General features: G+C 36.2%; 1 protein-coding gene across 2 annotated transcripts in view; it reads right to left on the reverse strand.

Moving 5' to 3' along the window:
* Positions 1–304: 304 nt before the first annotated feature.
* The window catches only part of DTWD2 (DTW motif tRNA-uridine aminocarboxypropyltransferase 2), a 120,778-nt gene continuing 95,793 nt past the window's right edge, over positions 305–25,289 (reverse strand). For both annotated transcript variants that reach the window (XM_089909199.1, XM_089909200.1), the window contains one exon: positions 305–23,912. In XM_089909199.1, coding sequence (XP_089765325.1) covers positions 23,742–23,912 — 171 coding nt within the window. In that variant the 3' untranslated portion in view covers positions 305–23,741. The remainder of the gene's footprint in view (positions 23,913–25,289) is intronic.

A 25,289-nucleotide genomic window follows, 5' to 3' on the forward strand; every position in this document is an offset into this window, starting at 1 on the left:
CAGGAACAAGACAAGGATGTCCACTCTCATCACTATTATTCAACATACTTGTGGAAGTCCTAGCCATGGCAATCAGAGACGATAAAGAAATAAAAGGAATCCAAATCGGAAAAGAAGAAGTAAAGCTGTCACTGTTCGCAGATGACTTGATACAATACATTGAGAATCCTAAAGATGCCACTAGAAAACTACTAGAGCCAATCAATGAATCTGGTAAAGTTGCAGGATACAAACTTAATGCACAGAAATCTCTTGCATTCCTATACACTAATGATGAAAAATCTGAAAGAGAAATTAAGGAAACACTTGCATTTACAATTGCCAAAAAAAGAATAAAATACCTAGGAAAAAACCTACCTAGGGAGACAAAAGACCTGAATGCAGAAAAGTATAAGACACTGTTAAAAGAAATTAAATACGATACCAACAGATGGAGAGATATACCATTTCTCAGATGGAAAGAATCAGTATCGTGAAAATGACTCTACTACCAAAAGCAATCTACAGATTCAGTGCAATCCCTATCATATTACAGAACGAGAAGAAAAAATCTTAAAATATGTATGGAGACACAAAAGACCCTGAATAGCCAAAGCAGTCTTGAGGGAAGAAAACGGAGCTGGAGGAATCAGACGCCCTGACTTCAGCCTATACTACAAAGCTACAGTAATCAAGACAATATGGTACTGGCACAAAAACAGACATACAGATCAATGGAACTGGGTAGAAAGCCCAGAGATAAACCCATGCACCTATGGTCAACTAATCTATGACAAAGGAGGCAAGGATATACAATGGAGAAAAGGCAGTGTCTTAAATAAGTGGTCCTGGGCAAACAGGACAGCTACATGTAAAAGAATGAAATTAGAACACCCCCTAACACCATATACAAAAATAAACTCAAAATGGATTAGAGACCTAAATGTAAGACCAAACACTATAAAAGTCTTAGAGGAAAACATAGGAAGAACACTCTTTGACATAAATCACACAGCAAGGTATTTTTTGATCCACCTCCTAGAGTAATGGAAATAAAAACAAACAAATGGGACCTAATGAAACTTAAAAGCTTTTACAAAGCCAAGGAAACTACAAACAAGACCAAAATACAACCCTCAGAATGGGAGAAAATATTTGCAAGCGAATCAACAGACAAAGGATTAATCTCCAAAATATATAAAGAGCCCATGCTACTCAATATTAAGAAAACAAACAACCCAATCCAAAAATAGGCAGAAGACCTAAATAGACACTTCTCCAAAGAGGACGGACAGATGGCCAAGAAGCACATGAAAAGCTGCTCAACATCACTAATTATTAGAGAAATGTAAATCAAAACTACAATGAGGTATCACCTCACACCAGTCAGAATGGCCATTATCACAAAATCTACAAACAACAAATGCTGGAAAGGGTGTGGAGAAAAGGGAACCATCTTGCACTGTTGGTGGGAATGTAAATTGATACAGCTACCATGGAGAACAGTATGGAGGTTCCTTAAAAAACTAAAAATAGAATTACCACATGACCCAGCAATCCCACCACTGGGCTTATACCCAGAGAAATCCATAATTCAAAAAGACACATGTGGGCTTCCCTGGTGGCGCAGTGGTTGAGCGACTGCCTGCCGATGCAGGGGACACAGGTTTGTGCCCCGGTCTGGGAAGATCCCACATGCCGCGGAGAGGCTGGGCCCATGAGCCATGGCTGCTGAGTCTGCGCGTCTGGAGCCTGTGTTCCGCAACAGGAGAGGCCATAACCGTGAGAGGCCCACGCACCTCAAAAAAAAAAAAAAAAAAAAAAAAAAAAAAGTCACATGCAAGGCAAGCTTCAAGATGGCGGAAGAGCAAGGCATGCAGAACACCTTTCTCCTCACAGATACATCAGAAATACACCTACATGTGGTACAACGCCTACAGAAAACCTACTGAAGGCTGGCAGAAGACCTCAGACCTCCCAAAAGGCAAGAAAGTCCCCACGTACCTGGGTAGGCCAAAAGAAAAAAGAAAAAACAGAGACAAAAGAATAGGAAAGGGACTAGCACCAGTGGGAGGGAGCTGTGAAGGAGGAAAGGTTTCCACACACTAGGAAGCCCCTTCGCGGGCGGAGACTGCAGGTGGCGGAGGGCGGGAAGCTTCGGAGGCATGGAGGAGAGCACAGCAACAGGGGTGCAGAGGGCACAGCGGAGAGATTCCTGCACAGAGGATCTGTACCCACCAGCACTCACCAGCCAGAGGGGCTTGTCTGCTCACCCGCAGGGACGTGTGGGGGATGGGAGCTGAGGCTCCGGCTTCCTAGAACGGATCGCAGGGAGAGGACTGGGGTTGGCTGCGTGAACACAACCTGAAGGGGGCTAGTGCACCACAGCTAGCTGGGAGGAAGTCCAGGAAAAAGTCCGGAGCTGCCGAAGAGGCAAGAGACTTCTTCTTGTCTCTTTCTTTGCTGGTGCGCGAGGAGAGGGATTAAGAGCACTGCTTAATGGAGCTCCAGACACGGGCGCTAGCTGCGGCTATCAGCGCAGACCCCAGAGACGGGCATGAGACGCTAAGGCTGCTCCTGCACCCACCAAGAAGCCTGTGTGTGAGCACAGGTCACTATCCACACCTCCCCTCCTGGGAGCCTGTGCAGCCTGCCACTGCCAGGGTCCCGTGATCCAGGGACAACGTCCCCGGGAAAATGAATAGTGCGCCTCAGGCTCGTGCAACATCATGCCAGGCTCTGCCACGGCAGGATCGCTCCGCACTCCGTACCATTTCCTCCCCCAAGCCTGAGTGAGCCAGAGCCCCATAATCAGCTGCTTTTTAACCCTGTCCTGTCTGAGCAGGAACAGATGCCCTCAGGCGACCTACATGCAAAGGCAGGGCCAAATCCAAAGCTGAACCCCAGGAGCTGTGTGAACAAAGAAGAGAAAGGGAAATCTCTCCCAGCAGCCTCAGGAGCAGCGGATTAAATCTCCACAGTCAACTTGATGTACCCTGCATCTGTGGAATACCTGAAAAGACAACGAATCATCCCAAATTGAGGAGGTGGACATTGGGAGCAACGATATATATATTTTTTTTTCCCTTTTTCTCTTTTTGTGAGACTGTATGTGTATGCTTCTGTGTGTGATTTTCTGTGTATCGCTTTGCTCTTACCATTTGACCTAGGGTTCGGGCTGTCCATGTTTTTTTTTTTTTTTTAGTATAGTTTTTAGCTCTTGTTATCATTGGTGGATTTGTTTTTTGGTTTGGTTGCTCTCTCCTCTCCTTTCCTTTCTTTCTTTCTTCCTTTCTTTTTTACTTAAAAATTTTTTGATAATTATGTTAATAACTTTTTATTTTATTTTCCTCTTTCTTTCTTTCTTCTTTTTCTCCCTTTTATTCTGAGCCGTGTGGATGGCAGGCTCTTGGGGCTCCAGCCAGGCATCAGGGCTGTGCCTCTGAGCTGGGAGAGCCAAGTTCAGGACACTGGTCCAAAAGAGACCTCCCAACTCCACGTAATATCAAACGGAGAAAATCTCCCAGAGATCCCCCTCTCAAAGCCAATACCCAGTTCCACTCAACGACCAGCAAGCTACAGTGCAGGACACCCTATGCCAAACAACTAGCAAGAGAGGAACAAAATCCCACCCATTAGCACAGAGGCTGCCTAAAATCATAATAAGTCCACAGACACCCCAAAACACACCACCAGACGTGGACCTGACCACCAGAAAGACAAGATCCAGCCTCATCCACCAGAACACAGGCACTAGTCCCTTACACCAGGAAGCCTACACAACCCACTGAACCAAACTTAGCCACTGGGGACAGATACCAAAAATAACGGAAACTACGAACCTGCAGCCTACAAAAAGGAGACCCCAAACACAGTAAGTTAAGCAAAATGAGAAGACAGAGAAACACACAGCAGATGAAGGAGCAAGATAAAAACCCACCAGACTTAGCAAATGAGGAGGAAATAGGCAGTCTACCTGAAAAAGAATTCAGAATAATGACAGTAAAGATGATATAAAATCTTGGAAATAGAATGGAGAAAATACAAGAAACGTTTAACAAGGACCTAGAAGAACTAAAGAGCAAACAAAGGGATGAACAACACAATAAATGAAATTAAAAATTCTCTAGAAGGGATCAATAGCAGAATAACTGAGGCAGAAGAATGGATAAGTGACCTGGAAGATAAAAGAGTGGAAATAACTACTGCAGTGCAGAATAAAGAAAAAAGAATGAAAAGAATTGAGGACTGTCTCAGAGACCTCTGGGACAACACTAAATGCACCAACATTTGAATTATAGGGGTCACAGGAGAAGAAGAGAAAAAGAAAGGGACTGAGAAAATATTTGAAGACAGTATAGTTGAAAACTTCCCTAATATGGGAAAGCAAATAGTTAGTCAAGTCCAGGAAGCACAGAGAGTCCCATACAGGATAAATCCAAGGAGACACACGCCAAGACACATATTTATCAAACTATCAAAACTTAAATACAAAGAAAAAGTATTAAAAGCAGCAAGGGAAAAAGAACAAATAACACACAATGGAATCCCCATAAGGTTAACAGCTGATCTTTCAGCAGAAATTCGGCAAGCCAGAAGAGAGGGGCAGGACATATTTAAAGTGAGGAAGGGGAAAAACCTACAACCAAGATTACTCTACCCAGCAAGGATCTCATTCAGATTTGATGGAGAAATTAAAACCTTTGCAGGCAAGCAAAAGCTGAGAGAATTCAGCACCACCAAACCAGCCTTAAAACAAATGCTAAAGGAACTTCTGTAGGCAGGAAAAACAAGAGAAGGAAAAGACCTACAATAACAAACCCAAAACAATTGAGAAAATGGTAATAGGAACATACATATGGATAATTACCTTAAACTTAAATGGATTAAATGCTCCAACCAAAAGACATAGACTGGCTGAATGGATACAAAAACAAGACCCGTATATATGATGTCTACAAGAGACCCACTTCAGACCTAGAGACACATACAGACTGAAAGTGAGGGGATGGAAAAAGATATTCCATGCAAATAGAAATCAGAAGAAAGCTGGAGTAGCAATTCTCATATCAGACAAAATGGACTTTAAAATAAAGACTATTACAAGGAACAAAGAAGGACAGTACATAATGATCAAGGGATCAACCCAAGAAGATATAACAATTGTAAATATTTATGCACCCAACATAGGAGCACCGCAATACATAAGGCAAATATTAACAGCCATAAATGGGGAAATCAACAGTAACATAATCAGAGTAGGGGACTTTAACACCCCACTTTCACCAATGGACAGATCACACAACATGATAATAAATAAGGAAACATAAGCTTTAAATGATACATTAAACATGATGGACATAATTGATATTTATAGGACATTCCATTAAAAAATAACAGAATACACTTTCTTCTCAAGTGCTCATGGAACAATCTCCATGATAGATCATACCTTGGGTCACAAATCAAGCCTTGGTAAATTTAAGAAAATTGAAATTGTATCAAGTATCTTTTCCAACCACAATGCTATGACACTAAATATCAATTACAGGAAAAAAATCTGTAAAAAATACCAACAAATGGAGGCTAAACAATACACTACTTAATAACCAAGAAATCACTGAGGAAATCAAAAATTACCTAGAAACAAATGACAATGAAAACACAACGACCGAAAACCTATAGGTTGCAGCAAAAGCAGTTCTAAGAGGGAAATTTACAGCAACACAATCCAACCTTAAGAAACAAGAAACAGGGGCTTCCCTGGTGGCGCAGTGGTTGAGAGTCCACCTGCCAATGCAGGGGACACAGGTTCATGCCCCAGTCCGGGAAGATCCCACATGCCGCGAAGCGGCTAGGCCGTGAGCCATGGCTGCTGAGCCTGCGCGTCCAGAGCCTGTGCTCTGCAATGGGAGAGGCCACAACAGTGAGAGGCCCGCATAATGCAAAAAAAAAAAAAAAAGAAAGAAAGAAAAGAAACAAGAAACATCTGAAATAAACAACCTAACCTTACACATAAAGCAATTAGAGAAAGAAGAACAAAAAAACCCCAAAGTTAGCAGAAGGAAAGAAATCATAAAGATCAGATCAGAAATAAATGAAAAATAAATGAAGGAAACAATAGCAAAGATCAATAAAACTAAAAGCTAGTTCTTTGAGAAGATAAACAAAATTGATAAACCATTAGCCAGACTCATCAAGAAAAAAGGAAGACTGAAATCAACAGAATTCGAAATGAAAAAGGAGAAGTAACAACTGACACTGCAGAAATACAAAGGATCATGAGAGATTACTACAAGCAACTCTATGCCAATAAAATGGACAACCTGGAAGAAATGGACAAATTCTTAGAAATTCACAACCTTCCGAGACTGAAGCAGGAAGGAATATAAAATATGAGCAGACCAATCACAAGCACTGAAATTGAAACTGTGATTAAAAATCTTCCAACAAACAAAAGCCCAGGACCAGATGGCTTCACAGGCGAATTCTATGAAACATTTAGAGAGGAGCTAACACCTATCCTTCTCAAACTCTTCCAAAATATAGCAGAGGGAGGAAACTCCCAAACTCATTCTACAAGGCCACCATCACCCTGATACCAAAATGAGACAAGGATGTCACAAAGAAAGGAAACTACAGGCCAATATCACTGATGAACATAGATGCAAAAATCCTCAACAAAATACTAGCAAACAGAATCCAACAGCATATTAAAAGGATCATACACCATGATCAAGTGGGGTTTACCCCAGGAATGCAAGCATTCTTCAACATATGCAAATCAATCAATGTGATACACCATATTAACAAATTGAAGGAGAAAAACCATATGATCATCTCAATAGATGCAGAGAAAGCTTCTGACAAAATTCAACACCCATTTATGATAAGAATGCTTCAGAAAGTAGGCATACAGGGAACTTACCTCAACATAATGAAGGCCATATATGACAAACCCACAGCCAACATCATCCTCAATGGTAAAAAACTGAAACCATTTCCACTAAGACCAGGACAAGACAAGGTTGCCCACTCTCACCACTATTATTCAACATAGTTTTGGAAGTGTTAGCCACAGCAGTCAGAGACGAAAAAGAAATAAAAGGAATCCAAATCAGAAAAGAAGTAAAACTGTCACTGTTTACAGATGACATGCTACTATACATAAAGAATCCTAAAGATTCTACCAGAAAACTACTAGAGCTAATCAATGAATTTGGTAAAGTAGCAGGATACAAAATTAATGCACAGAAATCTCTGGCATTCCTATACACGAATGATGAAAAATCTGAAAGTGAAATTAAGATAACACTCCCATTTACCATTGCAACAGAAAGAATAAAATACCTAGGAATAAACCTACTTAAGGAGACAAAAGACATGTATGCAGAAATCTATAAGACACTGATGAAAGAAATTAAAGGTGATACAAATAGATGGAGAGATATACCATGTTCTTGGATTGGAAGAATCAACATTGTGAAAATGACTATTCTACCCAAAGCAATCTACAAATTTAATGCAATCCCTATCAAACTACCAATGGCATTTTTCACAGAACTAGAACAAAAAATTTCACAATTTGTATGGAAACACAAAAGACCCCGAAGTGCCAAAGCAATCTTGAGAAAGAAAAACGGAGCTGGAGGAATCAGGCTCCCGGACTTCAGACTATACTACAAAGCTACAGTAATCAAGACAGTATGGTACTGGCACAAAAACAGAAATATAGATCAATGGAGCAGGATAGAAAGCCCAGAGATAAACCCACGCCCACATGGTTACCTTATCTTTGATAAAGGAGGCAAGAATATACAATGGAGAAAAGACAGCCTCTTCAATAAGCGGTGCTGGGAAAACTGGACAGGTACATGTAAAAGAATGAAATTAGAACACTCCCTAACACCATATACAAAAATCAACTCCAAATGGATTAAACACCTAAATGTAAGGTCAGACACTATCAAACTCTTAGAGGAAAACATAGGCAGAACACTCTGTGACATAAATCACAGCAAGATCCTTTTTGACCCACCTCCTAGAGAAATGGAAATAAAAACAGAAATAAACAAATGGGACCTAAAGAAACTTAAAAGCTTTTGCACAGCAAAGGAAACCATAAACAAGATGAAAAGACAACCCTCAGAATGGGAGAAAGTATTTGCGGATGAAGCAACTGACAAAGGATTAATCTCCAAAATTTACAAGTAGCTCATGCAGCTCAATAACAAAAAAACAAACAACCCAATCCAAAAATGGGCAGAAGAACTAAATAGAAATTTCTGCAAAGAAGATATACAGATTGCCAACAAACACATGAAAGGATGCTCAACATCATTAATCATTAGAGAAATGTAAATCAAAACTACAATGAGGTATCATCTCACACCAGTCAGCATTGCCATCATCAAAAACTCTAGAAACAATAAATGCTTGACAGGATGGGGAGAAAAGGGAACCCTCTTGCACTGTTGGTGGGAATGTAAATTGATACAGCCACTATGGAGAACAGTATGGAGGTTCCTTAAAAAACTAAAAATAGAACTACGATATGACCCAGAAATCCTATTACTGGGCATATACCCTGAGAAAACCACAATTCATAAAGAGTCATGTACCAGAATGTTCATTGCAGCTCTACTTACAATAGCCAGGACATGGAAGCAACCTAAGTGTCCATCATCGGATGAATGGATAAAGAAGATGTGGCACATCTATACAATGGAATATTACTCAGCCATAAAAAGAAACGAAATTGAGTTATTTGTAGTGAGGTGGATGGACCTGGAGTGTGTCATACAGAGTGAAGTAAGTTCAGAAAGAGAAAAACAAATACCGTATGCTAACACATATATATGGAAGCTAAAAAACAAACAAAAAATGGTCATGAATGGCCTAGGAGCAAGATGGGAATAAAGTTGCAGACCTACTAGAGAATGGACTTGGGGATAAGGGGAGGGGGAAGGGTAAGCTGGGACAAAGTGACAGACTGGCGTGGACATATATACAGTACCAAATGTAAAACAGATAGCTACTGGGAAGCAGCCGCATAGCACAGGGAGATCAGCTTGGTGCTTTTTGACCACCTAGAGGGGTGGGATATGGAGGGCAGGAGGGAAGGAGGTGCAATAGAGAAGAGATATGGGGATATATGTATATGTATAACTGATTCACTTTGTTATAAAGCAGAAACTAACACACCATTGTAAGCAACTATACTCCAATAAAGATGTAAAAAAAAAAAAAGACACAGTCACCCCCAATGTTCCCTGCAGCACTATTTACAATAGCTAGGTCATGGAAGCAACCTAAATGCCCATCAACAGACAAATGGATAAAGGAGATGTGGTACATATATACAGTGCAATTATTAGCCATAAAAAGCAACGAAATTGGATCATTTGTAGAGACGTGGATGAATCTAGAGACTGTCATACAGAGTGAAATAAGTCAGAAAGAGAAAAACAAATATCGCATATTAACGCATATATGTGGAACCTAGAAAAATGGTACAGATGTACCAGTTTGCAGGGCAGAAATTGAGACACAGATGTAGAGGACAAACATATGGGCACCAAGGGGGGAAAGTAGAAGTGTGTGAGGGTGGTGGTTTTGTGATGAATTGGGAGATTGGATTGACATGTATACACTGATGTGTATAAAATGGATAACTAATAAGAACCTGCTGTATAAAAAAATAAAATTTAAAAAAAATTTTATTAAATCTCTATTTTTGCGTTCAGATAATTAAAAAAAAAAAAAAAAGACTGATGTCTACAGCTATAGCATTTAGGGAGCTTGAACTCCCCCTCCTCTGAACTAACCTTGTGTCCCTTTTCTCTTCCTGCTACTTCTAGTTTATAATGGAAATGCCAAGTGCCCTTAAGGGCTCTTCTTCTGCCAGTCCTGAGAGTTTCACTCTAACAGTTCTCCTCAGTACAGTTGACTCCCTGCACTCTAATGCAATGACCAACCATAGCTGGCCCACCTTCAGCACTCAGCTGGAGACAACCACAATACAAAGTCTAGGGGGACTTAACTGGGGAGTGAACAGTAAGGCTTTAAGCATAAAACCCTTAAACAACAAATTTAGCCTTTCCTTCAAAAGGCAGCATACACATTTTTAAATTTCATGTACTGCAGGGACCAATGTTTCTCTTTGCTCTTCCTGACTTTTGAGCAAGTCAGGCAGTTTGAGAGCAGAACACCTGATACTATGGTATAGGCTTTATCATTCATTTCCTACTTAAAATGAGTGGGAAGGTCCACCACTGACATTATATTTGAGATGCTGCTGCAGAGTCTGTCACAGAATTTCTATCAGAATTTTTAAATCTGACAATCAGGAACCTGGCTTATAATAATATCAGGCTAAGTCACTCTAAGAATACAAAGAGAGAGAACTTTTCTAGATTTTTTTTTAAATATATGGGCAAATAAGTTGAAAGAGGAGCAAAAAGTTGATGCAAGAACTGTATCTTGTAAAATAATGCAATTCTGTATGGCTGATTGGTGGATTTCTAGCAATGCGTAATGAGAATTTTATTTGTGAATTAGGAAACAGATTTCAGATTTTGATCATTTAAAAAAAATGTTTTGCAAAAGTAAAGATTAGGGATTGATGAGCCATTTATTACCTTACTTCATTTGCTCTATGCAGTCCTAAGATAATAAAGTAAAAGCAGTTCTATCAGATGTATGATGCCCATTAATGAACAATTATTTTAGGATTCTTCATACATTGCCCTATTTTCTATTCCATATTATAACAACATATTTGAGGCCTCTTTGTTCCATAAGTTAATTTCAGAAATGTTTACCTACATGTTTCTTCATAGATTTTTTTTGGTTATGCCTGCTTATTCATATATATCTAAATAATTAAATAAAAATATCTCACCATATCCTTGAAAAATACATTGCTTCCTTTGGTGCATGTTATGGGTAGTGCTGTACTTATAATCAGAAAGTATTTTTTTAGCCTCATCTTTTGTGGAAACTCTGCATTCACATCAAGTAATGCTAGTACAACTCCAGACAACAAGCACTCAAGCTCTTTCTGGTTCTATTTTTAAAAAGATTGTTTTGACAGCTCTAATTGTGGCATACAGAAATACCAATCAGGTAGCTGAACTTGTGTTTCAAAGACTATCCTTCAGGGCTGGATTCATTAAATATTAAATATGAGCATTAAGAATATCATACATTTTACATGGAATATTTTGCTTTCAACATGATTTCCTCACTGAAATTGTTGGTCAGTCCAATCCCTTGCTACTATCTTACCTGAATTATGCACTAGGCAAGGCATTTTCCTGTAGAAATCAGCAAGTCAACTAGAACATCCTCTCTGCAGGAAGGCCCTGTCAACATATATTACAATAGTTTTTCTGCATTATATTCTGATGATAATAAAGTGAAGTAGGTTAAGAAAAGAAAATTAATTTTCTTTATAAGAAACATCTAATGAAGCTTTTATTCATTTCTGATAGGGATTCACCACATGTTGAGAATAACATCCCGGGCTCAAGGGGAAAAATCAGATTCCATTCCCCATTCAAAAAGGAAGTAGATGCAACATGGTTTCTAAAGTAATAAATTAAAGAATTAATGACTAGATCACAAGGATTGAAACAACTATTTGAATCAAACAAGTATATATAAAATATTACTGTTGTTATATCCTTCCTTATAAAGATCCAGAGAGGATTAAAGTATTTACTAAAGACTACTGATGCCTACCACTGTGGTTAAAAGTATTCTATTTTTTTTTTTCTGGTAGACATTTATAACCGCAAAAAGAATTAACTGGACAGTCGGGATGAGCGAGTTGGCTTTTTTCTTTTAAGAACAAGAACTTTTTAGGAACGAACATTTATATGAAAGTGCCCTACCACTTTCAAATTTTCCTATCTAAACTTCAAAATAATGGAAAATCCAAATAGCTAGATTTTTTTACATACAATATTGTAGTAAAGACAGTGCCTGACACCTACTAGATGATAAACATATACATGTTGAATGAATGATAAATAAAATGGATTAGAAAATGAAAAAAGTCAAGGTCTGCATGGTATATCTCTTTCCATTCTTTTGTCTTTAACCTTATCTTTACATTTAAAGTGTCTGGTGCATCTTATAAAATGTTTACAGTTGGGTCTTACTCCACTAATCATCACTAATCATCAGAGAAATGAAAATCAAACCCATAATTATGCAGTCACTATGGAGGACACTATGGAAGTTCCTTAAAAAACTAAAAATAGAATTAACATATGATCCTGCAATCCCACTCCTGGGCATATATCCAGAGAAAACTATAATTTGAAAAGATACATGCTCCCCAATGTTTACTGCAGCACTATTTACAAAAGCCAAGACATGGAAGCAACCTAAATGTCCATCAATAGATAAATGGATATAGAAGATGTAGTGTATATATAAAAACGAATATTACTCAGAAATAAAAAAGAATGAAATAATGCCATTTGCAGCAACATGGATGGACCTAGAGATTGTCATACTGAGTGAAGTAAGCCAGACAGAGGAAGACAAGTATCATATGATATCGCTTATATGTAGAATCTAAAACAACAACAACAAAAAACATATTAACTTATTTACAAAACAGAAACAGACTCACATAGAAAACAAACTTATGGTTACCAAAGGGGAAAGTGGGGGGAGGGATAAATTAGGAGGTTGGGATTAACATATACACACTACTATATATAAAACAGATCACCAATAAAGACCTACTATGTAGCACGGTGAGCTATACTCAGTATTTTGTAATAACCTATAATGGAAAATAATCTGAAAAAAGATATACATATATATATACACGCATACATATATATATAATTGAATCACTGTGCTGTACACCTGAAATTAACACAACATGATAAACCAATTATACGTCAATAAAAAAATAAAAAATTTTAAAAACCACAATGAGATAGCACCTCATACCTATTAGAATAGCTATCATCAAGAACACAAGAGGTAACAAATGTTGTCAAGAATGTTGAGAAAAGGGAACCCTTATACACTGCAGGTAAGAATGTAAAATGGTACAGCCACTATGGAAAACATTATGGAGCTTCCTCAAAAAATAAAAAATAGAACCACCATATGATCCAGCAATCCCACTTCTGGATATTTATCTGAAGGAAGTGAGATCAGAATCTTTAAGAGAAATCTGCACCCCCATGTTGTTGCAGCATCTTTCACAATAGCCAAGATATGAAAACCACCTAAAAATACTTCAGTGGATCAACAGATAAAAGAAAATGTTACACACACACATCACAATGGAGTATTATTCAGCCATAAAAAAGAAGTAAATCCTGCCATTTGCAACAACATGGATGTATCTGAAGGGCACTATGCTAAGTAAAATAAGCCAGAAAGAGAAAGACAAATACTAAATAGTATCACTTACGTGTGGAATCTTAAAAAAAAAAAAAAAGCTGATTTCATTGGAACATAGAATGGTGGTTGCTAGGGGCTAGGGGTAGGGGGAAATAAGGTGATATAGGGCAATGGGTACAAATTTTCAGTTATAAGAAGAATAAGTTCTGAGGGTCTAATATATAGCATGGTGACTATGGTTAATAATATTTGTATATTTGAAAGTCACTAAGAAAGTAAATCTTAAAAGTTCTCATAACAAGCAAAAAAATTGTAACTATGTATGGTTATGGCTATTAACTAGACTTACTGTGGTGATAATTTTGCAGTATACGCAAATATCAAGTCACTATGTTGTACATTAGATCCTAAGCATTCTCACCACATACACACACAAAAGAGTTACCGACGTAAACTATGTGAGGTGATGGATATGTTAATTATCTCGATCTTGGTAATCATTTTACAATGTATATGTATATCAAATCATCACATTGTATTGTACACTTTAAATATATACAATTATATTTGTCAATTATCCCTCTATAATGATAAAAAATCATTTTTAGGATTTAAAGATTTACTGCATGTTCTGACCTCAGGATGAATCCCATCATACTTTACATGTCCAGTCATTTCAATTAGAAATACAAACTTCCCCTGTTTGAGTAAAAAAATTTTTTTTAATTTAAAAATTTTAGAAAAAGAAATACGAACTTCCCAGATTATCTATCATCCTATAGACTCACCATTAGGCATCTCTAATAATCCCATTTTCTACTCTTCCCATCCTTACAAACTGTGATACTGTGATTTATAACAAGAAATATATATTTCTTCTTCCCCATTTCTGGCACAGAGCTCCTAAACCCCTTGGAATTTCCTAAGTGATAAGAGCAATAAAGGTGTCTTGACGTTCATAACAACCCCCTTTCAAACACACCTGAGTTTATGTTAACAGGGTGACTTTTGGAAAGCACCTGAGGATGGGGGCTTGTTGCCAGGAGAACCAACCACATGACCGGAGGGTTGGAAATTTCAGTCCCCCCATGTTACTGCAGGATTATTCACAATAGCCAAAATATGGTAATAACCTAAATGTCCTTCAATGGATGAATGGGTAAAGAAAATGTGGTGTACATAAAATGGAATATTATTCAGTGGTTTTAAAAAAGGAAATTCTGCCATTTGCAACAACATGGATGATTCTGGAGGTCATAACTCTAAGTGAAATGAGCCATAATTAGAAAGACCATGGAGAGCAGAGGGCTGGAGGCTGAATCAATAGCCAATGGTCATTGATTTAATCAATCATACCTATATAATGAAGCTTCCGTAAAAATCCAAAAGGACAGCGTTCAGAGACCTTCCAGGTTGGTGAAAACATGGAGATTCAGGGACAGTGACGAGCCTAGAGAGGACATGGAAGCTCCAAGACCCTTCCCACATACCTTGCCCTATGCAATCTCTTCCATCTGGCTATTCTTGAGTTCCAGCCTTTAATAATAAACTGGTAATCTAGTAAGTAAAATGTTTCTCCAAGTTTTGTGAGCCATTTATTATATAAATGAGGACATTGCTTCCCCTGTGGCTCTCCCAAGCAGAGGCTGCTTTTCCTCTCATATCCCTCATACCTCAGAGCCTGGCAACAGTATAGTTCTCTTTGATGGCCATTGTCACTTTCCATCCAACTCACTTGGTCTTTCCTCCTTCTTCATTAAAAACCTCTGGCACCTCTGATATGCACTGCCAGACTCTACTACCCCTTACCCTCCTTGTTGGCATTATCTATTAACTCCCGGTCACTTCCCCTCATTCGCTGATGAATTCAGCACCTACTTTCCACCATTACTCTTATTATTCTTGGGGACTTCCACACCCCAAAACTTGGCCATCCAATTCCACAGCCTCTTGATTCTTTACCTAGCTCTAAACATCTAGTCCTCTACCAAACTTTAGCATCATTTCTAACGTCACACATTGGAAACTGTTATCAGTAATAACTGTACCACGTTTGAAATCTCAATTTCAAACTTCCTGTTCTCTGACCCTCACCTTCCAGCTTATTTATCTAGAATACCCATTCCAATAATTCTATGACCTCATTAAGATTCTCAACCAATGACCATACCAATTTTTCACTATCCATGGTCCAGATGCCCTTCTCTCCTTATCAGTCCAGATTCTACGGTCTAGTATTATTACACAGTACCCCAATCCCTTACCCTCTCTCCTTCTCTTGTGCTCATTGAACAGCACCCCAATCCAATTATCTGCTTACTCTAGGACTAGGCACCACAACAGAATGTGGAGCATGCCCACATACACAACTCACATAAGCATGCTAAACAGATCTGCTTCAAATTTATACCCATATATCTGAAAGGGGCACACAACAATGCCAAACAATACTAGTCCTTGCCCCAGTAAACCCACTCTCCAGATAAATACTTCATGTCCTCTCTCTCCATAAACATATCTCAATATTCCCCTTCATACTTAGTTGATTACCACTTTCTTCACTGAAAAAATACAATCAGATAAAAAACATGTCAAATTTTTTCTTCAGCAAGTCTACCAATCAACCCAGACAGCTATCCTTAATATCACGTATCTGGAAAAAAAAATTCCTGTCCTTTGATCCCTCTGAACTACTATTTCTCTGAAAAACTCCTTAAGATTATTTATGTGCTGCATCCTTCTCATCATTTAGCACAAAACTGAAAAGTCACCTCTTCCAACAAGGCCTTTCCCAACTACTATGACTGGACTCTCATACTCTGCTACAGGACCCTTTCCCATAACAGTTATCAATACCTGAAATTATTTTATTACATCTGTCTCCAACCATCAAACTTCAAGTTCTTGGATACAGGGATTCTGTCTTCAACATCACTGTATTCTCTAGTACCTAAAATAGTGCCTGACACATACTAAGAGCTAAATAAAAATATCTACCAAATAAATGGTTTATTGGACTGATCACTGAGAAACACTAAGTAGACCAAGATCTATCTACTAATAGACATAAAAGACCTCACAGACACTTTTACTACAATACTGAAACCTGGTATTTTATGGATACCCAAGCCTATTTCACTAGTAACATCATGTCCAATTATCCAAAATAATGGTAGATGCATGGAGAGATATATTACCTAACAGACTTTGTCCTTTGATGCTAAATACTAGGAATGATTCATATATTTCAAATTAAATATTTATATTTTAATAATAATGTTATTGAGAATCACCACAAAAATAAAACATAACAATTCTATTTTTTAAAATAATTCAAATAACTTACCAACAAAAATTAGTAGAAGCATTATACAAAGTAACTATTAAGTCATTAGTAATTTAACTATTTCTTTTAAAATGGAAATTAAGTTTAATATTGTATTAATAATTTACTGAATATTAGATATTACAAATCACAAATATTTAGTTCTAAGTAAAAACTATTACTATACCCCGTAAACATAGACATTAATAAATTTTAAGCTAAAAAGAAGACCGGTACTCTTAAAAGTAATGAAATCAATTCGCATAAATTAAAAATCAAAAAGTGACATCATAAATTCCCTGGCGGTCCAGTGGTTAGGACTCCGCACTCTCACTGCCAAGGGCCCAGCCCAGGTTCGATCCCTGGTCGGGGAACTAAGATCCCACAAGCCACGCGGTGTGGCCAAAAAAAAAATTCAATGGCCTAATCCCAGGCCTACAATCCCCATTTAATCTATACTTCTCATCACCAATGATCTGAAAATAAAGGAGATCATTTACATTGGTATACTGACATTATTGAATTTACCAAATTCTTTTCCATCCAGAAGTTTCCAGGACCTTTATGAGCAAATAAAACCATCCAAAGATATGAATAAGTTAACTATTTAATTGCCAGAATGCAGGAGTCCTTTATCAAAAAGGTAGCTTTCAGATCAAGAAATCAGAAGCCTTGCTTTATATGTTGAATCTGCTCATAGATATTAGAAGAAAGGAAGGGACATAATTTTGTTTCCTGGACAGAATCATAGTAAGATCTTGCAAAGATGAGAAAGAAGTCCAATTTCTCCAAAGAAGACATACAGATGGCCAAAAGGCACATGAAAAGATGCTCAACAACACTAATTATTAGAGAAATACAAATCAAAACTACAATGAGGTTTCACCTCATACTGGTCAGAATAACCATGATCTAAAAGTCTACAAACAATAAATGCTGGAGAAGGTGTGGAGAAAAGGGAACCATCCTACACTGTTGGAGGGAATGTAAAATGGTACAACCACTATGAAGAACAGTATGGATGTTCCTTTAAAAACTTAAAAAAACTACCATATCATTCAGCAATCCCACTCCTGGGCATGTATCTGCAGAAAACCATAATTTGAAAAGATACATGCACCCCAATGTTCACTGCAGCACTATTTACAATAGCAAAGACATGGAAGCTACCTAAATATCCATCAACAGAGGAATGGATAAAGATGTTGTACACATATACAATGGAATATTACCCAGCCATAAAAAAGAATGAAATAATGTCATTTGCAGCAACATGGATGGACCCAGAGATTATCATGCTAAGTGAAGTAAGTCAGAGAAAGACAAATATCATATGATATCACTCGTATGTGGAATCTAAATTAAAAACTGATACAAATGAACTTATTTACAAAACAGAAACAGACTTACAGATATCAAAAACAAACTTATAGTTACCAAAGGGGAAATGCGGTGGGTGGAGAGGGATAAATCAGGAGCTTGGGATGAACATGTCACACACTACTATATATAAGATAGATAACCAACAAGGATCTACTGTATAGCACAGGGAACTCTACTCAATATTGTGTGATAACCTATAAAAGAATCCGAAAAAGAATAAATAGATGTATATGTATAACTGAATCACTTTGCTGTACATCTGAAACTAATACATTGTAAATCAACTATACTCCAATTAAATTAAAATAAGAAAAAGTGACATCATAATCCGTTTTCCCTACTTTAACCTACTGAATGAACACTTTATGAATTAAAGGAAGAGCCAATTTGTTAATGTATTTTGCCTGAAAGATACTCATTATTTCTACTAATCTTTCCTTTTCCCTTATTCACTAACTGGATATTTTTCTTTTATAGAAAACTATATGCCATGGGTAAAAGTATCTGTCTGTCATTGTCTGCCCCATAGAATTTGAATTTGCAAGAGTTCTGAGAGTAACTAAACGATAACTATTAAATATGATGTTAAAACGTTGGTTTCATTTCTATAATTGTAGATAATCCAGAGACGTGAAAAGGGAAGCTTACATTTTAGATCCAAAATCAAGGTTTTTTATATACATTTTTAACTGTTTCTTCATTGATTCTATTAAGAAAGAAGCAACTTTAGATATAAAATTATTTAATAAAGCCAAAAAAACCTCAGATTTATAAAATCTGATGATTTTTTCACATTGTAAATCACTGCCTTTTTCATATCAATTATGTTTCCCATAAAATTAAATATATACCAAAAATATAATAAGAGATTTTTTACCTTGTAAATAACATATTTAGAGACAGAAATGGATAAATGCTTTTAGCATACAAAATCAATGAAGAGTACATCTGTGAAAATAATCTTGAGGCAGTTGTACTTTCTAAAATGTTTTAATGCCTTAATTCCTTAATATACTTTTAAATAACAATAACAGTAAATTATAATTTCTTATTCAAAGGCCATCTATTTCAGTTTTTTTAATTCCTTACACTAAAAAATTTCTTTAAAAAATAATTCTTATGTTGTTAGTTCAAGTGAACAATTATTAAAGACTAATAAACAATTACTTGTTTGTCTAATATGTTTTTTTAAATAGACTAAAGGAGCCAAGTCATCTGCACAGAGTAAGTCATGGAGCACTGATTTCCTGCACAAATTTTAAATATAAAATTATAATCTATTAAGACTACTACAGGATCTTTTGTAAAGAAAAATACTTATGTAAGAATACATGAGTAATTTGTAAAAAATTTTTCTACAAACTAGCATACAGGCTAAGGATAGTAGAAAAGGATAGAGGACAATGAGGGGAATGAGAGAGGGAGAGGAAGAGCCTAGGAAAGAAGAAGCAAGTGTGAAAAGAAAGGAGGGAGGATATGGTGACTATTGTTGATTAACACTGAATTGTATAACTGAAATGTGCTAAGAGAACTTAAATGTTATCACCAAAAAAAAAGTAAATATGTGAAGTGATGGATGTGTTAATTACTTCATAGGGAAGAAACCTTTCACAATGTATATCAAATCATCATGTTGTACACTTTAAATATCTTAAAATTTTATTTGTCAATGATACCTCCATAAAGCTGAAAAAAAGAGAAAGGAGGGAGGATATGCTAAGCAAAGCCAGTAAATAAAAATTTAGATTGGAAAAATTAAGGGGCAGTGATTTATTCTATGCTATAGGACAGAATTAGATGCAAAGTTTCATTACATCTAAAACACAGTCTACTTATCTATAAAAATATCCACTCATACTTATTTTCAAGGAATAAATCTACATAGCAAAAATCCAGTTATATAAAACTTTTGAGTTCACTAAGTCAAAGCTTATTTTTTACTTAGAGCATCAATAACATTTACTCCTACACCAATGAAGTTGTATCCATGATCAACAACTTACCTTCCTGAAATTCAGTATCATTCAACGGAAAGGATTCTCTATTAGCATGACCACATTTTTAAACAGGCAATTTAGGGCAATAAATGGGGATATGTGATGAAGACAGCTATACAGAAGTGCTCTTCTACATAATTCACTAACAGTGGTGGTGGTGAGGAACTTGCTCCTTCCAAAATCTTAGGGAGAAGACCGTAACACTGTAATGGTCACAGCTAAGAAAAGTTGGTTTGGAGTCTTAAAGTGGAGGAAAATAATTTTTCTTAATGTAACTCTCATGTTCCACATGAGAAATCTTATAATCCAAGCTATAGAAAGTTTCCAAGCACTGTGACTTGTTTCATATACTGTAGTTCTCAACCCTTTATACTCACATGTGCATAAAATTCTCAAAATAACATCACTCATTACACAGTGATTTTTTAACACACCACAAAAAGGCTGACTAAACACATGGTCACCTTATATATAAAGGAATACTCTCTGAGTTACATGGTTTAAATAACAATTCACAAAACAATCTACCCCACATCAAAGTGTAGAGTATACATGTAAAGCCTATATGTATACTCTACAGCTACAAATCCACAAAACCTAGAATTAATCCAGGCAACTCAACCAGATACAAAGCATCTGAAGTTAAAAGTCAACTAATATAATAAAAAAGTAACGACTTTTAAAAACCAGATTAAGTTAAATCCTCACATAATACTACACATTTTGAAAAATTTTAGTAACTAAAAATATTAATAATAATAGTTTTTAAAATGTATTTAAAAATGCTTAAAGAGAGTAAGTGACTAAAAAAGCTCTGTATACTAGAAAAAATTAAATGTGTGTGTGTTATGTGTGTGTGTGTGTGTGTGTATAAAGCTTACTTTTAAATCTAATGTTTAGTTTTTCCTTACAATTTAAAACTACATACAGGAAATTCTAGAAGTCATAAATAAAGAAAATACGAAGTCCCCTCTTCTTGCTGAAATGTGTACATAACTGCAGTAGATGTAAGTTAGATATAAATATATACTACATGTATGTCTCTTATTCTATATAGAAATCTCCTTAAATATTTTCCCAAGGGAGTGGAAAAAATTTATTCTCTCAAATTGAAAGTTTTTGTCCACTAAAAATATTTATATTTGTTCTCAAAATTATAGCTGTCTTATATTCTACAGTTATTTCCATATGAAAACTTCAATATAAGTAGTTTATCACAGTGAATAAACTTGTTCAATGAATACTGAGAAATCTAAACGTATCCAGATTGCATACAAATGAAAATGTGTGCTATTTCAAAATTACATACACCTCTTTAAAAATTAGGGCTCTATCAAAGGCAATCTACAGATTCAATGCTATATCTATCAAAATTCCAATAGCATTTTTTACAGAAATAGAACAAATAATCCTAAAATGTGTATGAAACCAAAAAAGACCATGAATAGCCAAAGCAATCTTGAGAAAGAAGAACAAAGCTGGAGGTATCATGCTTCCTGATTTCAAACTATATTACAAAGCTACAATAATCAAACAGTATGGTACTAGCACAAAAACAGACACATAGATCAATGAAACAAACAGAGAGCCAAGAAACAAACCCACACTTATATGGTCAACTAATCTACCACAAAGGAGGCAAGAATATACAATGGAGAAAAGACAGTCTCTTCAATAAATGATGTTGGGAAAACTGAACAGCCACATGTAGCCACACGCAAAAGAAGGAAACTGGACCACTATCTTACACCATACACAAAGATCAACTCAAAATGGATTTAAGAACTAAAATGTAAGACCTAAAACCGTAAAACTCCCAGAAGAAAACATAAGCAGTAAGCTCTATGACATAGGTCTTGGCAAATGCTTTTTTGAATCTGACACCAGAAGCAAAGGCAGGCAATAAATGCAAAAATAAACAAGTGGGAGTACATCAAACTGAAGAACTTCTGCACAGCAAAGGAAACCACCAACAAAATGAAAAAGCATCCTACTTAATGAGAGAAAATATTTGCAAATCATATATCTAATAAGGGGTTACTATCCAAAATATATAAAGAACTATTACAATTAAATATCAAAAAAACAAACAATCCAATTTAAAAATGGGCAGACGATCTGAATAGACATATTTCCAAAGAAGACATATAGATGGCCAACAGGTACATGAGAAGATGCTCAGCATCACTAATCATCAGGGAAATGCAAATCAAAACCAAAATGAGTCACCACCTCACACCTGTCAGAATGGCTGTCATCAAAAAGACAATAAATAACAAATGCTGGCAAGGATGTGGAGAAAAGGGAACCCTTGTGCACTGCTGGTGGGAATATAAATTGATGCAGCCACTATGGAAGGCAGCATGGAGGTTCCTCAAAAATTGAAAACAGAATTACCATATGATCCAGTGACTCCACTTCTGGGTATTTATCCAAAGAAAACACTAACTCGAAAAGATATCTGCACCACCATGTTCATTACAGCATTATTTACAACAGCCAAGATATGGAAACAACCTAAGCATCCCATCAATGGATGAATGGATAAAGAAAATGTGATACACACATGCACGCACACACACATATATATATATATATAAAGGAGTATTATTCATCCATAAAAAAATAATGAAATCTTGCCATTTGCAACAACATGGATGGACCTTTAGGGCATTATGCTAAGTGAAGTAAGTTGGACAAAGAAATGGTATCACTTAAATGTGGAATCTGGGGAAAAAAAAAAAAGCTTATAGACAGACAAGCTCTAAGATAAAGAAAATAGACTGGTGTTTACCAGAGGCAGGGGTGGAGGTGAGGGTGGGAGTGAAATGGGTGAAGAGGGTCAAAAGGGCCGTTTTTAAACAAGTAAGTCATGGGAATGTAATATACAGCATGGTGACTAGAGTTAGTAATACTGTATTGTATATTTTAAAGTTGCTAAGGGAGTATATCTTAAAACTTCTCATCACAAGAAAAAAATTTGTTCTAATTATGTAAGATGACAGATTTTAACTAGACTTATTGTAGTGATCATTTTGCAATGTACACAAATACCAAATCATTATGTTGTACACCTGAAAATAATGTTAGACAGTGAATATACTTTTTCTAATTAAATTTTAACTTTAAAAATATGGGCAATTAATCGCACACTTAAATCACATTGGCTGAATTCAATTTTAGTCCCTAAAGAATACTTATTTATGAAATAAATAAATTCAACCTAAATTACTTGATTATTATTTTCTTTTGTTACTTATTTCAAACTATAAAGTTCATGTGCAAGATTATCCTCTATTATAGGTCTACACCTAATTATCTATAAACACTAACAGAAACAATACTGAACCAGTCAGGCACATCAATTTCCTTCCATTCCCTTTTATTAATAAGTACTTCTAACCCAGCTCAACAACCAATCACATTTCAAATTGCTGACTTGAAAAAATGTATTAGAGGCACATTTTAAAAACAAATACAGTACGAAATCTTGCTTTTCACTGAATCACTGAATTTTGTTTGTTTGTTTTTTGGCTATTTGGATTACTTTCTTCTTCTGGGTAAGTTTAGTATGTAACTCTCATTCTTTAGGCAAAAACCCACAGACTTAAAATGTATAAAAAGTTAACTCATTACTGTCAGCTGAAGACAACAAAACTAGCACCATAAGAACAACTGTACTAAATTTTAATGCTGTTCATTAATAGTTCCATTTTCCTGAGTTTGCGTTTGTTCTTTGGCATCGGCTTAGGATATAATCCATTTTTCAGAAGGTGTTCCTTGCTGAGGCGAATTTGAGCACCATGCTGAAGCTGGAAAGAGCATAAAGCTTGAAGAGGGCGAAGCAAAGTCTGTTAAGATAAAAAAAAAAAGACACTAAAAAAAGTGTGACAAATCATGATATTCTATCTAAATTTTTTCTTTAGAAACAGGGATTATTATTTTATTATTAGCTTTTAACTATGAAAAGCAATAGGCAATCAAATATATGATAACTTCTAAATAAATAGTTCATTTAAATTCATACCTTACATACCACTAAGGAATTCCAGTAAGACACAAATACTAATTTTCCATATAGGTGATAAAGTCTAAATTTAGTTTTATACTTTAATATATTCAAACACTACAAAAATTGTGGCCATTATAATAACTAATCTGTAACAGCAGACTAAAAGAGACATTTAGGTACAAATTAGTTAATTCAGTTTCAATTACAGACTAACACAAGCTTCCCGCTACTTGCTAACAAATGGATGATGGCAGCAATGGGTAAGTTTACTAATTCTCTCACACTACTCCATGGCCCACATACAAGTTAGATAACCAGGTGTGGGTGCATTTGAAATAACTGTAACTGTATACATACCTGTCTGAACTCAAATACCTATAGGGCCAGACATATAACATAAACATGTGACCTAGGTGGACCTATAAGGTAACAGAGAATGGTGGAGGTTGTCAAACAACTGAGCATATGTCCTTCTTAAAGTTATTCAAATTCAAAAGTTAGGAAAAAAAAAAAAAACATTAAGCTAGTGTTTTAAACATATTTGAGTCAGAGTCTTTCCCTGGGCCTGAGATCCCTGATATAACACTTTTAAATAACAAACTTGATGGTGCAGATTGTTTAAAAAGAAAATAAAAGGAACAAAGATTTAACTACAAAAATTTCACAATGTCTATGTAAAAATGTATTCCCCCACATATACAACAAAAGTGGCAGCAAAGGGCTTAACAGCTTTAATTTACAATGAACTCTTACAAATATGTGGCAGTCACTGGTAGTTGCTTCTCCATATCCATTCTTTTCTTCCTTATTAAAAAAAATCTAAAATTTTATTCAAGGTGGCAATGTGTCCAGCTAGTAATACTACATTGACTAATGACAGTTTATCCAACAAGATGTAAGTGGAAGGCCTTGGGTTGGGACAGACCTAGCAGGCATAGGCTTTTGCCTTTTCTTCTTGCCTGGAACGTGATTGCCACATGTGGGATGAACACATGTGACTACAGGACAATAAACATGAAGATTAAAACCAAATACATACAGTGGTGGACAGAAAGACAGAAGAAATCTGGGTCTCTGATGTCCTCTTCAGCTGCATCCCCAGCCCTAGACCACTAACTTCAGCATTTCTTATTACAGGAGAAAAATAAACTCATATATGGCTCAACCACTGCAGTAAGGGCTCTGTTACATGCAACTAAATGTAACTCCTAACTGA

This window comes from Delphinapterus leucas, chromosome 3, assembly GCF_059928025.1.
Source record: "Delphinapterus leucas isolate spDelLeu-1000000601 "Yukka" chromosome 3, BTC_Dleu_Yukka2, whole genome shotgun sequence".
In the NCBI taxonomy this organism is placed as follows: Eukaryota; Metazoa; Chordata; class Mammalia; order Artiodactyla; family Monodontidae; genus Delphinapterus; species Delphinapterus leucas.